The sequence below is a fragment of the Hemibagrus wyckioides genome, linkage group LG24 (assembly GCF_019097595.1).
Source record: "Hemibagrus wyckioides isolate EC202008001 linkage group LG24, SWU_Hwy_1.0, whole genome shotgun sequence".
NCBI classification, from domain to species: domain Eukaryota; kingdom Metazoa; phylum Chordata; class Actinopteri; order Siluriformes; family Bagridae; genus Hemibagrus; species Hemibagrus wyckioides.
Window position 1 is genome coordinate 2566678 of NC_080733.1, and position 17732 is coordinate 2584409.

A 17732-nucleotide genomic window follows, 5' to 3' on the forward strand; every position below is an offset into this window, starting at 1 on the left:
ACACACACACACACACACACACATCCTGTTCCCCGAGGCTATTACAGTGAACTGTATTGTAGCAGATTCACTGGTATCTTCAAATATTGAATCCGTGCCTTATGAATCAATCATGTGGAAGCCTGAAGCTTACTCCAGATATCTGATATTGAAACAGCCTGTGGTGCCTACGTCTCAACATTTTCTTTTTAGACCAACAACACCAAAATTCACAGCAGACCTGAGGTGGGCGGGGCTGGTGGGGTAGGAGCTGGATATATAGTTGAGGTATGAAGATAAGAGACTACACACTTAATAAGGTAATTTAGTGTAAAATAGTCTATATAAGAGTCTATATAAGCATTAATAATATATTTTATATAAGAGGCTGCCTGACTATTCATTTTTACTAACTGATCAGTAGGCCTAATTAAAAAAGTACACTATATTGCCAAAATTCCCTCCAAATCATTGAAAATAAGTGATGTTTTTCAGGGGTTGGGCTCGGTCCCTCAGTTCCAGTGAAAGGAACTCTTAATGCTTCAGCTTCATACCAAGACATTTTAGACAATTTCATGCTCCCAACTTTGTGGGAACAGTTTGGGGATGACCCCTTCCTGTTCCAACATGACTGTACACCAGTGACCAAAGCAAGGACCATAAAGACATGGATGAGTGAGTTTGGTGTGGAGGAACTTGACTGTCCTGCACAGAGTCCTGACCTCAACCCCACAGAACACCTTTGGGATGAATTAGAGCGGAGACTGTGAACCAGGTCTTCTCATCCAACATCAGTGCCTGACCTCACAAATGCGCTTCTAGTGGAATGGTCAAAAATTCCCATAAACATACTAAACCTTGTGGAAAGCCTTCACAGAAGAGTTGAAGCTGTTATAGCTGCAAAGGGGCGGGACAACTCCATATTACACTCATGTGCATGTAAAGGCAGACTTCTCAATATAGTGTACATCTTTTCACTCATAAAACAAGACATCAGATATCCTGCAAAACTAAGGGTTTATAGCCAAGGTAGAATTTTACACAGTTGTCTGTGCGCTTTGTAGATGGTCCTTTAATGACTGGGACGTTTTATATGCCTCATTACTATATTAATACTGCAGCTGTACTGATACTCCAAAACAAGAGATATCCTGAGCGGTCAGTAGTCTAAGCAGAATTTTACATAGTTGTTCACGTCTTGCACTTTCTAGACGATCCCTTACTGCCAATGACCGCCATTTCTGAAATATTAAGTTTAGGGATTTATATCAAATGAAATATATTCGACTGTAGTCGGTTCTTTGTCCAATTTGTTGTGAGAATATGCCTATTACTAATTTAGTACTATAGTGTATTGAGAAATAGCGGATAAGAAACAGAAACCGGATTGTGAAGGGAATGTCTGATATTTAACAGACACGGCTCTGCGCGTGAACTCGCGTGCTCAGTAGCGCTCCTTATCTCCTAGGTAACAGCAAAGCAGCGCCACAGGCTAGTCTCACTTACCTAGCTCTCTGTTACATACAACATACTGTATAAGATAAAATACCTATAAAAATGCAGAACAGATTGTTTTTTGACAGCTTGAAATCTCAGATACCCTCCCCTGATTTTGATTCATCATCCTCGGTAAGTAAAAGTCGTGATAATTCTCTATTAATTGAACACAATTGAACTATCTATTTCACCTAATATAGCTGACTGTGATTGTGTTGGACTTGACAAGGTACTATTTATGTTTTTAAAGTATGTTTAAAATGCTGGTAGATTACCTATAAAATATTTTTTTAAAGATATACTTATACATAAAACATATTCTCTACTGAATGTTCGGCTTTTTTTGCGTAAACCTGCTGATATACTGTATCATGCCAGTTTGGTTGTATATAATTGTTGATTCATAAAATGTGAGTATATTTATATATATACACTACCAGTCAAAAGTTTTTACACACCTTCTAATTCCATGGTGTTTCCTGATGTTTATTTCTCTCTACAGTGTAAAACAATGCTGAAGGCGGCCGGAATACACAATAATGTCCTTTGAACAGTTGATATTGAGATATGTCTGCTACTGATGCTCTGTAAAGCCTTCATAACGCCTCTAATCTGAGGTGCTGTTAATTGGTGATTTCTGAGGCTGGTAACTCTAAATGAACTTCTCCTCTGCAGCAGAGGTCAGTTTTGGTCTTGCTTTACTGGGATGGTCTTCATGTGAGCCAGTTTCATCATGGTGCTTGATGGGTTTTGCAAATACACTTGACAATACTGTTCTTGCAAGTTTTGAAATCTCCAGTATTGTTCTAGAATGTAGAAAATAAATCCCTAAACAAAAAACATTGAATTAAAACGTGTGTCCAAACTTTTGACTTGTAGTGTATATATATATATATATATATATATATATATATACATACTGTAGGATATTAATTGTATAAAAACGTGTGCAAACTTATCACGTACCCTTTCTTCAATCTGCAGTCTGATAATGAAGAAGAAATCTCTATTTATCAGAGACCGTCTCTCTTCAGGTTGCCTGAGGGGACGGAGATTAACCTGGACGACATGTCAATAGAAGAACTGGGAAATAATGAGGTGTGTGTGTGTGTGTGTGTGTTGATTGTGTGAATATATCCTGTTGCGTTTTGATGTTTTTTTTTTTCTAAACAGGATTTCCTCGAACCAGTAACTCAGCCATTCACTGATAACGGCTTAAACATCCATGAAGATGCTGTTACCCCTCACCTCCCTGTAGATCATAGACAGCTTCCAGCTGAAGTTGCTACAGGTCTTAAATCTGAAACGTCTACAATCAACTCCCCGGAAGCACGAAACCTCACCAGTAAATCTGAGGACCATCCAAAATCACTTACTTTTACTCTGCACCACGAGAAACAGAGCAACTCAGCCATGACAGCTGCTGAAGGATGCTCATTATCACAGTGTACAAAACTGAAAAGTGAAAGATTTCTCCAGACATCTGTAGACGTCTGTAAGACCCAAGCTGTAGAAAAGAAAGAACAGATACACACACAATCCTACCCTGTTTTGTCTTTAAAAGTGAGTCTATTAAAATTTTATTGTTAATTTGTCAGCATCTTAAGAGAAGCCTGTAAAGCTGTAACTCTAGTAATGTTGTTTCTCTTAACAGCCTCTAGACAGCTGGGATCTGGATCTGGTTCTGCAGTCTCTTAAACAACATGGACATCACAAACATCCCACTACAGAAGAAGAACTGGATCAGTCGATAAAATATACAGGTTTGATTTCAGGCTGTTCCTCTTTTTTGCTGTATCAACCAAGTTCTGTTCACACAAATACAGTAGGTCAATACACACAGTAGTCACAGTATTTCATTTGTCTTATAGAAAGCAAGAAAAGACAAGAAGTTGACATAATGGAGCAGTTGGCTGCTTTCTGCAGGAGACAGACATGTAAGGGTACAGAGACAATCAGTGTATCTAAGAAAAGTCCTACAACCACCAGGTACTCCATATAAAACAAGAAGGTTATTAATCATGCTTATGCACAATTTGGTCTGTATTAACACATTATTCTGAATCACTGTACAAATTATTATTATTATTATTATTATTATTATTATTATTATTATTATTATTATTTATTTAATGTTTTTTCCATTTATTTTCTAGAATGTCTGTCAGACAGACAGATGATTGTAATGGCATTTCAAAAAGATTTATTCTGCAAAATGAGGATCCTCCCACTGTACATATTGATTTGCGCAACACGGGGCATCAGACAACATCAACAGTTAATCATAACACTTCCACACACACACAGCAGGATCTACCAAAACAAGTCCCATCCACTGAGAGAGTACAAGACAAACATACAGTGGCAGAAATGAAAAAAAGGTTTGTTTTCCTCATAAAGTTAATATCATAGAGTTAATAGAGAGAGAGAGAGCTTTTTTGATATTTTGATTGGATTCTTTTGTGCACCAAAATGGGAGGCATCTGTATTTGTAAATTGATAGCTTTTGGATTGTAAGTCGAAACTTACTTATCACTTTAGAGCTCTATTTCAGGTTAAAATTGCTCCTCGGGTGCTGCCACAGAACTCATTGTTTTTTAATTGATTTATTTTCAAAGTGCCCAGGTCTTAAACTTTTATCCAATTGATCAAATCTATGACAAACCGGACAGCAGGATCCTGGTAGAGAGACAATGCCGATCTCAGTGCTCTCTCCTGTGATTGTCCTTCCTCACTGTAAACAAATGCTTTGTTTAGTTTGATGCTGTTATGATGTGTATAGTCACATAGGGCAAAAATCTGTGTATACAGTTATTATATACTGTGTACTTTGCCTGCTGTCTATTCTACATACTGGTAAAAGTTACTGTTTTCCATTTTGGATGCTGTATTTGCAATTTGGCACAAATGATCTAACAGGAAATTGCTTAGAGAAGGACACTCTCATGGCTCTGCCTTAAAGTTTATGTTTAGCTATAGTACATTTATTTCAGGATCTCTGACAGTGTTACTGTAATTATTTTAATATGATAAAGCTAACCTTTTTGTGGTTTTAGGATGCGTTCTGGGAAGAGTTTATTACTCCAAAAAATAAAAGAGGCAAACCGAAACAGGCCAGAAAGCTCTGTTAAAAGGAAAACCCCTGAAGATTCGGCCAAGCCTGCACAGGAAATGATCTCTGGAGAAGTGGAAGCTTGGCACAGACGTGTAAACGCACCGGCTAAGAAACAGCTGAGTGGACCAACCCCCATTACAGACGCATGTGATGAGTCTGTTGCTTTAACAGATAAAACACTAAACGCTGCAGTTCAGCCTCCAAAGAATGGGAGGTGCACAGATATTTTATAAATTAATTTTCCCTTAATAAAAAATCTTTATGAATTTCTTTAACCTAGCCCTAATTAAGGTTGTGACTAATGATTTGCAAGCTTTTTAAGAGAAATTGGTGCCTTTGTCATTTTACAGAGCAGACTAACAGCAGTTAGGTTTAATAAAAGCTCTTTTTAAAGAAACTGTATGCTTTCCTGACGCTGATGAGTTCTGCTTGTGATTTCTGCAGTGACCACCTCCTGAAGGAGCGTCAGAAGAACAGAGCGCAGCGCCAACAGTATCTGAAGTATCTACTCAGCTTCAGGCCACAACAGTCTGCAAACAGAAAGCAGAGTGCTGCTGAGATGACTGACGTTCTGTATGATACGGTGAGTTGAATACAAAATGTGTTTCTTCAGCTGCTGGGAATTTTGTGCTTCATAAACATTACAGTAGGTAATATGTTTGCTGAAATGGATCACTTACATTCATTACATAAATTATGTCATTAAGGGATTTCTGTCTTCTGTCTACATCTGTCTTTGTCCTTCTTGCTCAGGATGGATCATATCTTCCATCCGTTAGCACTCTGCCTTCCTCCATTAAAATCAGAGAGAGTTTGGTTTTAATGGTGCCCCTCTCGAGCCCTGGTGTGGTGGCAGGACGAGCGGAAGGAAAGACACGGACAGTGGAGTCGACGTCACTCGGATCTCATGTTTATAATACGCTGATAGCGTGGTTCATGTCATTGGTATGCCTGATTGTGATTAAATTAGGAACATTGAGAAAACTTTGATTGGGCAAATAGTCTAATCTGGTATTGATGTTTGGCAGGCTAAACCTAGCGCAGAGGACAGTGTAACAACTACAGCTCCATTTTGGGTCACTGGGCTGCAGCAGATCTGGAAGAATGATTCCTTAGTACTGTACATCTGCGCTGTACCTCTTAAAGAAACCAGGCCTTCAGGCACAAAATCCCGGGTGAGAATTACAAACCCAGTTCTCAGTCTTTTCTCGAGTTCTGATTCGTTCAAGTTGGATTTTTTTAGATGTGTTTATTGGGAAAATACAGGTATGATATATGCAAAAACATGAACGAAAAATATGAACACAATTCTTATTTTCTATCATAACAATTAACAAAAATACGAAAATACACTTCAAAAATTAATTAATAAATAAAAACCTCCCACACTACACTTTATCATTTTTTTCTCTATGTTTCTATACTGCAGTAAAGCTGCTTTGAGACAGTGTCCATTGTTAAAAGCGCTATACAAATAAATTGAATTGAATTGAATTAAATCATAAAGTCCAGAAACAAGCAAATAAAAAATAAAAAAACAAAATAAAAAAACAATTATAAAAAGTAGGTATACAAAGTTTGTGGGGTTTTGCACACTATTTTTAGGAGTACTATAGGACACTAGTTCATTAATCCAGTGTTGAATCCCCCAGCTGGGGGATTTTCCCATTTCCAGTTTATGAGTATATATATTTTTTTCTTGCAGTACTTCTGAGTAAGATAACTTTATCAGAGCTTTTTATTTGTTATATATACAGTGGAAGAACATGAAGAGGGGCTGGACATCATTCCGTCAACGAGTCTCAAGATTTCTGGCCCAAACTCAGCTGAGGGCCGTTTCATCCTGGCTGCCAGAGCTTAACCACTTACTGGAACAGCAAGCTCATCCTGCACTAGTCTCTTTGCCCTCTTCAAAGCTTGACTGCTTTGTGTCAATTAACCCTGAGAAAGAGGTCAGTCTAACTTAACTAAACCAACCAAACCAAACAAGATTTATTCAGAATCATTACATCTAATATTTGAACTAAAAGATTACTAATAGTTGATTCTCTGCTGTGTTGCAGGCTGTCAAGAAGGTGTTTGGAACAAATCCTGGCTTCTACTGGCAGACACTCGACATTCAAGAACAAATATGTCAGTGGGCAGAGGCCACAACTTCTCAGCAGCCTCACACCGAGGTGAGAATGGAGTCAGTGAAGTCTTAATAGCATTTGTGGTACAAAGATGTCCAGGAATAAGTGCAAATGTGTCTCTTGGTTTCAGGTAGTGTTGGCTTTGGTGTACCAGGCAATGTTTAATAACCCACTGGCAACACACTATACACTTCAGCTTCTGTTTAGCTCAGGCCAGGATGTGTGTGGCCTCCGCTTCACCTACCCTTCTACAGAACTCCTAGCTCACTGTGCAGGTGAAAGCAGTCAAACAATGTTAATATATTGTTATCATGTTAATATACTGTGATCATGTTAGACCGACTGTCTAGAACATCTCAGAAATAAAGGCTGCTTTATTAAGAGAATTAATAACACACAAGCAATTTCTTGTCATCAGCAACATTGCTGTTCAAATCTTAAGGTTCTTCATGTTCTTCTGACCCAGAACAAACTGGACATTTCACCCTTTTCTGACATCATCTGTTGAAATGTCAGCAGTGTCATATTGTTCATATCATACCACTGCTGGATGCTAACACTATTATTACATCACTCAAATATTTCTGTTCTTTATCAATAAAAAAAGCTTGAGAGTTCATTCCTTTGAGAGATTAATCCTTATTTAGGGTTTTTATTGACAAATTAACAACAAATAGTGATCAGAAAGTTTTTTAGATGTTTATTATCTGAATGTATTTATGGATTTTATTTCATTATAGTGCTCATGTCATTTTCCATGAAGATTTTCTTTTAGTAACAATGGAAATTAACATAATAACAACCCCCTTATATTTTTTTCAGGGCTTGGAATAAGTGTGCAGAGGTGGTTTTCCCAGCAGCCAGTGCTTATCATGGCTATCCGTGGTCCTTATGCCAGGTCTGTGTGGCAAGAGATCACCGGGCCCTCAGACCCCATGCTGGCACGCAAGACTGACCCAGCATCTGTTAATGCCCTCCACTGCCCCTGCCCAGAGAGTGCTCTGTTCCACTCCCCACGCCTGGCCAGTCTGGTTCACTCTGGTTTGTGTGTGTGGTTTGGTGGGAGACTGCCAAATAATGATCCCGGGATGACTGCCCAGTAAGAATTATCATTACTCTCACCACGATTCAAAAGGTCATATGTAACTCTGAAATACTTAATAAGCATGTTTCTTACAGAGTTCAGTGTTGTAGTGAGAGAGGAGACACAGTTTCTACACCTTCAATGCTTTGTGCCACAACAAAAGGTACATTATGAAATGTTATTTATTTACAGCAGTGCAACATGGTAACACTGTAAAAAATGTATTTCTGCTCAAGCCACACATGCATAAACACCAACACCTCCATCTTCATGACACAGATTTAATAAAGGGATTTTATTAAATATCAAACATTGGAAAAAACAGAGGTAGAAGTACCCATAGAGTACGCTGTTGCAATACTACTGAAGTAGGTGTTACACTAGATATTCTCCCTGTTTTGCTTATGAACAAAACAACAGCAACTCCAAACCTGGTGTCATATATACAGTGCATAAGGTGAGCTTTCTCCTCCTGTGCTCTGTGAAGTTAAAGTACTTCTCCTTGTCTCTGGCTGGTATCATGAATGCTTGAAAGGTACATATGGTGCATCTTTTAGAGCATTAGAATTTTAATGAGTACAGTAAATTATTTTTAAATGCAAAGTATGAAAGTACAAAAGATGTATCCTTAATGGAACCACCCCAGGAATGGTACAGTTTGTAGTAGTATCTTTTTTAATGTGTAGTCTTCTTTGTTTGTAGTGTGTGTTATTAGTGTGTAGTGTGTGTTATTAGTGTGTAGTGTGTGTTATTAGTGTGTAGTGTGTGTTATTAGTGTGTAGTGTGTGTTATTAGTGTGTAGTGTGTGTTATAAGTGTGTAGTGTGTGTTATAAGTGTGTAGTGTGTGTTATTAGTGTGTAGTGTGTGTTATAAGTGTGTAGTGTATGTTATTAGTGTGTAGTCTAACTCTTCCTTTTCTCTGGCTGGGCAGCGGATGTGTTTCTGCTCGTGTCTCCAGTGGTTCCCACGTGTTGTTACAGCTATGTCCTCGCGTCATGTGCGAAGAGAGGCTTCCAGCTGATGGGGCTGCAGAGAGTTCAGATATCCAGTACGCGAGCCTCAGCCCTGGGCCTCAACACCGAGCAGGTGATCAGTTCTGAATCCTGCAGCACACACACTCTTAGATATGTAAACCTCAGAGCCACAGCCCATGATGGATATTTTGTTTGTCATGATCCTTCTCTGCGGTTGTTTAGATGTTGACGTTCTGTCGTGCCCCTATGGTGAAGATAGATGAAGCTCAGCTTGAAGCCTTCTCTCACTGCCTGGTGCTGTTGCTGAGGAGAGAGAATGCACTCCGCCACTCTGCCAACCTGCCTACAGGTGTAGCTCACGTCTTCTACACACCTTATTACACAGAAGGGTCATTTATTCTAGATATTTGATCAAGTTCTGCTCTGTTTTCTAAACTTTTTCAGACTATTTTTTGATTGGACAAAAAAAAAAATCTGGCCATGAGGGGAAAAAAAACAAACCAGCAAAATAGTAAACCAGTTTGAAAATTGCAGTTGTGTGTGTGTGAATGTGTGTGTGGGTGTGAATGTGTGTGTGTGAATGTGTGTGTGAACCTGCATGTTTCTGTACACATCTGAGGAGATGAGAGTCAGGAGGCAGAAACAGAATCACCAAGAGAGAAAAAGCTTTAATCACAGACATACAAGCCGAGCTCAGCAACAAAGAAGTATTTGCCCCTTTTTTGATTTCTTCTATTTTTTCACACTTAATTATTCAAACTGATTTTAATATAAGACAAAGACAACCTGAACATGAAACCCTTGGTAGGAATGTTGGTAGGACACAGGAGGCAGGCTCTGAGGAGCATGAATTGACTTTTATTTTCTCTCCATGTTTACCAGGGCACATTTCAACACCTCGCTTATGAAACGACACAAACCACACAAACACAAACCAACATGTTACTGAAGCTTTTTTTCTGTAGTTAGCTCATTCCATGCACTCCCTCCTGTCCTGCAACACACACGCGCACACACACACACACACACACACACACACACACACACACACACACATTGATCAAAAGCCACAAGTTAATTATTCACAGGTGTATTCATTCGTAGAATTACTTGTCCCATCTCCTGGACTCCGCCCTCCATTCCTGAACAGCGCTCAACTATGCCACGCCTCCATCACGCCCCCATCAGCCCACAAAATACTGTTTAGACACAATCACTTCATTTTATTTATCATCCAATCTTTAGAAATAGACTGGGTTAAAATAGTGTGATTGGATTAATGCTGCTCTCTGCCAGAATATCCTGAGGGTACAGTCATCATGTCCAGGCATCGTTCTGTGATCTGAAGCTCAATTGGGTTATGCAGCAAGACAAAAAATGCCTCTGAGATCTTCACTTATTGGAAGCATTTGTTTGCAGCTAAATGTGGCACAAATGATTATTAGGTTTAGGGGACAATTACTTTTTCACATGAGTGATATAGGTGTTGCATAACCGTTTTCCTTCAGTGATAATAAACTTAATTTAAAATCTGTCCTGTATTGCATTGTATTACATACGTAATGAGGATCTGAAAACGTTTAGAGAAACAAATATGCAGAAATAGAGAAAATCAGGAGTGGGCATATAGATTAAATTACTTCAGTGTCTGTTGAGTTTGTGAAACTGCAAGAGAAATTTGACACCCCTTACGTCCTCTTTTCGAAGGTTTGATGAACGAGCTGGCTTTACAAGGCTTAGTGGAACTGCTCCATACCAGACTACCGGGCAACGTTCACCTCAAATCACATCTCTGCTTTCATGCTCTACCCTATACAGAAGACCTCTTCAACTTTCTTGGTACAGAAGTTTACTAGTGTCTTCATTTGTGTACTTTTGTTCATCCATGGTGACAAACTAATCGAGAAAGTATTGATATTGCTGTAGGAGACCACATGTGGACAGTACCAGACTTCAGCCCTGTGGTCCTTTCAAAGCACAGATATCCTTCATGCAGTGAGGCAGAGCAGACTGTGATTCTCACACTGACTGGTCACAACATCATGGAGAAGGGCATGAGTCTGCTTCACCAGGTCCTCAGGGGAAATCAAGCAGGTTTGCAGATACTGATTATATCATAGTTCATGGAGCATAGTGGTCCTGGAGTAACTGTTCCATCTTGACAAAAATAGCAGTCAATTGTCTTTGTATTTGAATTTTTGGTCAAGTTTCCTTTACAGAAATGGTCTTGGTGTAAAGACCCCAAGGATTCCTGACACAAAATATGATTAAATGGAGATAAAGACAGAAGATAAGTCACATTTAAGGGCCTTTCAGAACAAGCACCTTACAGCATACCTACAAATTCATAAAAGATTTATTAAAAAATATGCTCCATTTCCCATGTTTCATAGTTCTCTAGTCACAGTTAGTAGGTTCCATGGCTTACTCTACATTAATATGCAATAGGTTCAGTTGTTTGCAGTCATTTTTATGTTGCACATTTGGTTGTTACTCTGTGTTGTTATTTGACACAGACTGTCCTTCTGGGCATTTTTAATTTGGCCTTGAACAACTCCAAATGTTCTTTCACCCAGGAGGAGTGGGTGAGGACAGATTTGAGTTGTTGGCTCTGAAATGGCTGCCCACACTGTCCTGGCAGCAGGCACAGGAGCTGAGCCCTTTCGAGGTCAGTGAGCGCCAGTGGCACAGCAGTGTGGTAAGTCTGCTATCCTCTCCGGCCCTGGTCTGTGCCATTAGAAGGCCACAGGCGTTCAGCAACATGCAAAGACTTTTACCACAAGACTGCCCTGGAGATCTGAGCATGCTGATGTCCACCACCCCTGAAACAGCCTTCAGACAAGCCGCCCTTTTCTTTACTGAGGCCCAGATGATCCCAGGTGAACATGCAGCTGACAAACTATAAAGTGGATGGAGAAACTGATGATCCAAATAAACAACAACAACTTTTTTTTCTAGATCACAGCAGCAGAATTATGTTTAAATACCTGCCACCTCCAAGCACAGGTATGCCTCATGATTACAGAAGTAAAAAAATGCTATTCTTTTAGTCGTTCATACACAATATGATCTGACAATATCTCTCTAAATCCAGGCTCTGCAAGTCAGTCAATATTCAGCTACATGACAGAAGGTGAGTCTTATTCAGAAGGAGAATATTTTCTTGGCTGCCTCATTAATTCACGCTGCTGTGCTCTGTAGGACCGCAGCCTCTTCTCACTTTGGCTCTGTTTAAGCCTGGTGTCTGGAGTCATTACTTGGGCAAAATTCTCAGCAAGATTCAGCAAAACAGCTTCACCTTAGTGGGCTTACGCATACTTGTACTCAACTGCGAGGTGGCAAACACACTGATAAACGGATCAGAACATCAGGTCAATGGCTTCCTCCTTATTCTTATATTTGAAACAAGGAATGAAATAACATTCACTAAAAATATGATTTTTTTTTTTTTTAAGTGATTGTTGTGTCCATTTTGGTGTAGGATTTAATCAGTGGAAAACATCTGTGTGACCCTTCGGAGACAGACTCGGAACTGAAGTACCTGACATCAGGACCTGTTCTGGCATTGTGCCTACAGAGGGTGAATGCTGTTCACAAGCTTCTGGAGCTGTTGGGCCCTGAGGATCCAGTTCAAGCACGAACTAAAGATCTCTACTTCTGGAGGGCCAGCTATGGCACTGACAGACTGCATAACGGCATCTATGGTAGTAGTTTTTACAGAAATTGCTATTTATTCACATTATTAGGTTTAAGTGCTGTAACACATATGTGTGGATATTTATAATTGTATGTCAAATCCAAACCCCTTATATCTCTAGGCATATGAATCTTGGTAACATAAGGTCCCTGTGTAGAGTGGCAGAAATTCACAAGGATTATTCCAGGAGGGTGACTGATTTGGACTCATGCACATCGAGAGTAAACAATGAATAGTCAATATATGTATTAATGAACAATATCCAATCAGTCCTTTGGTGAAATGATCAAGATGTTTCTAGTGCCTCTGCTCACTCCAGCAGCCAGCTGACTGTGATATTTAAAAGGGTGGTGCTTTTGGCTTTCCCCAAGACACACTGAGATGTTGAAATTTTAAGGTTATCTGCCTTTTTGGGCAAAAAATAGCGTATGTTAAGCCACAAGCTAGTGAATATATGTATATGAGAGGTTTTCCACTAGATGTTGGTGAGTGACTGTGGGGATTAGTGATCATTGTAGGAGTGAGGAGGTCTGGGGTTCAGTCGCTGTTCCAGTTCATCCCAAAGGTGTTCAGTGGGGTTGAGTCAGAGTCAGGGCTCAGTGCAGGACACTCCAGTTCTTCCACTCCAACCTTAACCTCTACACCATGTCTTCATGGAGCTCTGTGCTTTGTGTACAGGGGCATTGTCATGCTGGAACAGGGTTCGAGTCTCTTAGACCCAGTAAAGGGAAATTGTGTGCTTCCAACTTTGTGGCAACAGTTTGGAGAAGAAGCACTTATGGGTGTGATGGTCAGGTATCCACAAACCATATAGTGTGGTTAAACCCGTCCACCAAGATCTCAATGACATCTGACATTGAGGTAAGATCTCAATGTCAGATGTCCACTACAGATGGTGACAAAAGAACATCATAATTTAACAGGGTGTCACCTCCAGCACCCAATAGTGGATACCTTGGCTGTGTCTTGAGATACTATCCAGTAAAAACAGTAGTAGACCTATCCTTGAGTCCAACACCCACCTAAGGATTGCTCTATGTCTGACCGTTCCCATCACATGTATTCACCAAATCCTTGTGTCCTTACTGAGAGCATCAAGTGCCTGCTAACATAGCCTTCTGTGAAATATAGAAGCTCCTTTCACCGTGACCTGTGAAGGGGAAGTACTGTACGTGCATTTCACTGCTTCTTTAAATACAATTACACCATCAATTAAACATGTGACATATGAAAAAGGGGACATTTCTGACCACAGGGCAGCAATAGATCGTTTAAGACTCACTCAGCTCTGTTTCATGTACTGTGATGGGATCTAAACCCCAACAGAAATATTTCATGAATGGGATTTTTGTGTAAGTGTGAGCTCAGCAGCAGTATATTTTAATAACTGATAATGGTTAAGGTCAGATTTCTTGTTGAGTGCTTTGATAAATGGATTAAAGATTTAGACATATAGCTGTTTAACTTCATAGTGGTCTGATTGCTTTCAGTAATATTTGTTTATGAAAATGTGTAGAAACGGATTCTAGTACAAGGAGGAAATTAGTGAAAGTCTGCTGGATTGGGGTAAAAGATTTTAATCACTCTACTGATGTGTTTCTCTTCATAACAGTTTGACATGAAAATAACTAGGAATTATTTCTGTTATCTATGTCTTATCACTTCTGTCTTATCTATGGATGGAGAGATACGCTTGACTTAGAGGCAGTAAGTGCATTTCTTCCATACAGTGTGGAAGATTATCAGTTTCGTCTTTACAACATTTACTTTTCACCTTTTGAGCACTTTTGAGTTACACTGTGGTGCTAGATTATCACTAATCTTGTTCGTTTCTGGTTCGGTTAATTAATGCTAGATTCCGCATTGCTCTGGCCTGACAGATTTGTGATAGCTTTTTAACATAATCACCTGTGCATTTTGACACTATATTCTCTTGCTTTTTTCTGTTTCAGGATCAGTTTCTTATCAGCAGGCTGTGCAGGATGTAAAGATGACGTTCTCAGAAGGTTTATGCTGCACAGAAACATTAAACATGAAGCACGAGCAGGTAGAGGAAGCTTGTGTAGCAAGGGTTACTGAGAATTTTAATCATCTGTTTTGTCCAGATACGAGAATTTGGTTATTAATCCCTGTTCTTTGACTGCAGATACCCTGTTTGAGATCGGATCCAGTGGCTAGTTCAGAACGGGAAAAGTCTCATACCATCACTCACTTAAAAGCCAGAAACAAGCTCTTCCAGTCAGAAGTGATCAGATGTAAAGCATTCATTTTTATTTTACCTTCTTGTTTTTATTCCAGAAAGCTTAAAAACGCTTGTGTACTACTCTGAGTTTTTGCTGACGCCACGTTAGAACTTTGTGTACCAGAATGAGCCAGTGTTTGTTTGTGTTTGGGTTGTAGCAGGGTGTTCAGTGTGCACTGCTCTCTGCCAGACCACGTGCCTCATTATGCCCTGGCGTCTGCTCCAGCTGAGTCGCCCACCTCTTCACCTGGATCTGCTGCAGCGACTGCTGAGCTCAGGCTGCCACGTGGTGGCCGGGAGACTCTGCTCACTAGACCCAACCCAAATAACTCACTTATCTGTGTTACTGATGCCCACCAAAGTAAGTCCTTAATCTTTACTGTTACAATCATTACGTCAACATTCATCATCATAAAATGGCTGTACTCTCACCAGGAGCCTCTGCTGTGTGAGGGACCGTGTCTTGTTCTTGCTCTGCAAATGGACAACATCGTGACGTGCTTTAACTTCATTATTGAAAGGTAGAAACGAAGATGTAGCACAGACGGCTCCAGAATTATTGTCACACTCACTAAATATTTATAAAACATATTATAGAAAATGTCTTTTCTGGTTTTCATTAGCTTCATATTACAGTCCATGTAAATATATATATGTAAAAAATTTTAACTAAACAAAATATAAAAAGAATGTTCCTGATTACATTGTAGAAAGCATTAATAATTTATAAGCATAAATTTGGCCTGAATGTTTAGGAACTCTTTAGCGATCATCTCTGACTTCCTGTTTCATCGGGGTATAAATACTGCATGACACAGAGGCCAAGTTTCAGGTCAACACATCAATACGGGGAAGATTAAAGAACATGCAAATAAAATATGTTGACACAAAATGGGTGAAGGTTATAAAAAGCTGCATTGTGAAGCTAAATTTGCATCAATTTCAGGATAATTTCTCTCATACTGCCAGTGCGTGATGTGAAAATAAATAAATAAATCGATCTCTTTAGTAAGGGTGCCAATAATTCTGCAGCTGATTGTGTAACGTGTTTCTAGGGTGAATGATGAAATTACTTTTAGGAAATGAAACTGAGGACCGATTTAAACTGAACTAAAACCAGTTGTAAAACCACTAAACTGCAGAAATATGCCAGTAGTGACCAAGCTTCCTCAACATTACTCCAAATCTCACTTCTCTACTATTGTGTATTTTGTCTGTTTATTTACTTACTCACATGATTTTCTCACTAACGCTTAGGTGTTCTAATGAGAACGTTTTATCAATCCTCTGTATGGATTAACCCTCTTTATTAGTCAATTTCAGATACTTAGTTCACTATTAATGGAACTGGGGGTCAATTTGTGACGACCTTAATAAGAGCAGATTCATGGATTTGAGCCGATCTCCAGACACTTTAATAGGGACGTCTGTATTGAGAGGACAATGAACACAGCTGATTGTGTGTTTCAGGATTTGTCGGGATAGGCCAGACTTTGAGAAAGTAAGGAAGATGCTTCTGTACCCTTGTTCTGAACCGGAGGTAAGAAACGACTTGCTCACTTCTCACTCACTCGCACACTGCTGCAGTCCTCCAGACTTCCTGTGACAATCTACTGAATATCTTCCTGTTTTTTCTGCACCTCAGGCAGTGAAGTTACTGTGCTACCTGTTTGATGCTCTCTCTCCGGACAGTCACCACAGCATCGCGCCAACATAAGCTACATCACTTAAGTGTCACTGTTCCCTGACTGATCCTGCAGTTAAGTGTGATGAATTCATATTTTATTTTATTTTTTGCAAAAGGTTCAAGTTCAAGTGTTTTTAAGGTGTTTATGACGCTATATTACAAACGCTTAATACAGTCTGTGGCTTTATGAGGATTTGCTGTAGATTCATTTTAGTAGCTAAAGGAAATTGGACTAAAATCACTAAAGGAAGACGTGACAGAAACAAGTAGAGGTCTAGATAGCCGACGCCTCCACGTCCAAGTCTTTCTTATTGCTAAATTTATGCAGGAAAGAGCTTCCTTCCTGTTTGATGTAGATTTTAGATGTCTGAAATAGTTCTTTAAAGAGCTTCCTCCCTGTTTGATGTATATTAAAAGATTCCCTTTTAATATACATCAGTTCAACCACTCCATCAGTCCTTCAAGGTGTCACTCATTCTTGAGTTTACCATGTTAGTTATTTATTACCTGTTTTTGTCGTCTTTTTCTTGTGAATCAGATGCTTAATAATTTCATTCAGCTTTGCATCTTTCGGTGTAAAGTTTTGAATGACAAGAAATTGACCTGAATTAAAAAATTAGAGAAACAAAACCCTCACACAACCACCTAGCAGTAAAGGTGTACAAATGTAAGAAATCAAACAAAAGAAGAATTCAACACACATACACAAGGATAAGATCAAAAATTATTTTTTAATTCCCAATATGATAAAAATAATTCCATGGATTTTGTAAACCATTGCATAACTGCTGTAGTGTACATAAATGTTAACAATTTTATATGATACACTATGAATAAACCTTTTACGCATTATAAATAATAATAATAATAGTAATAATAATAATAATAATGTCGTCTTACCTAATTTTTAGTGAAGAAAATCCCATTTTGATCTTTAAACTCCATCAATACACTCAACTATTCCATGAAGAAATCTCCATAAATTAAAACTCCCAGTAAATGCGGTTTGTGGTTTTGTACTGATCTCACATACACCAAATAATACAGCAAACCTGTATATGATATATATATATATAGTTAAAGACTAATTCGAATATAAGCTGTTTCTATATCTCGATGCATACTGTACCAAAATAAGAGATATGTTTCTTCATTGTAAAAGGTCACCAGTTTGGACCTTTTGAGCAAATAAATCTGCAGCCGCAGCTTCCACCGGAGAACCGGACACGTCTTTACTCTATAGTTACACTGTAAACCCCTGAGAAAAATACATCTCTTATTCCCATCTCATCATTTTCTGCTGATAGATACACAAACTTGAAAA

The 17732-nt window shown here is 39.0% G+C and overlaps 1 protein-coding gene across 1 annotated transcript; it reads left to right on the top strand.

The window, feature by feature from the left end:
* The first annotated feature begins 1475 nt into the window (after positions 1-1475).
* LOC131344918 (dynein axonemal assembly factor 8) lies at positions 1476-17597 on the top strand. The gene is made up of 30 exons (XM_058377471.1): positions 1476-1608; positions 2461-2574; positions 2650-3039; positions 3131-3239; positions 3348-3465; positions 3633-3857; positions 4533-4805; positions 5036-5174; positions 5345-5536; positions 5620-5766; positions 6349-6543; positions 6655-6768; positions 6854-6998; positions 7546-7822; positions 7903-7970; positions 8740-8894; positions 9005-9131; positions 10490-10621; positions 10709-10876; positions 11359-11661; positions 11741-11788; positions 11877-11915; positions 11984-12153; positions 12264-12486; positions 14432-14526; positions 14626-14734; positions 14880-15082; positions 15157-15242; positions 16192-16261; positions 16367-17597. The coding sequence occupies exons 1-30, from the start codon at positions 1537-1539 to the stop codon at positions 16436-16438; spliced, it is 4578 nt and encodes a 1525-aa protein (XP_058233454.1). The 5' UTR covers positions 1476-1536; the 3' UTR covers positions 16439-17597.
* The last annotated feature ends 135 nt before the right edge of the window (positions 17598-17732 follow it).

What these genes read in the sequence shown, in the direction of transcription:
- LOC131344918 (XM_058377471.1), top strand. Translation starts at nt 1,537, where the DNA reads ATGCAGAACAGATTGTTTTTTGACAGCTTGAAATCTCAGATACCCTCC. An exon ending in TGGGCCTCAACACCGAGCAG is followed by an intron (nt 8,895 to 9,004) that starts GTGATCAGTTCT and finishes GCGGTTGTTTAG; the next exon opens with ATGTTGACGTTCTGTCGTGC. An exon ending in CCAGTCAGAAGTGATCAGAT is followed by an intron (nt 14,735 to 14,879) that starts GTAAAGCATTCA and finishes TTTGGGTTGTAG; the next exon opens with CAGGGTGTTCAGTGTGCACT.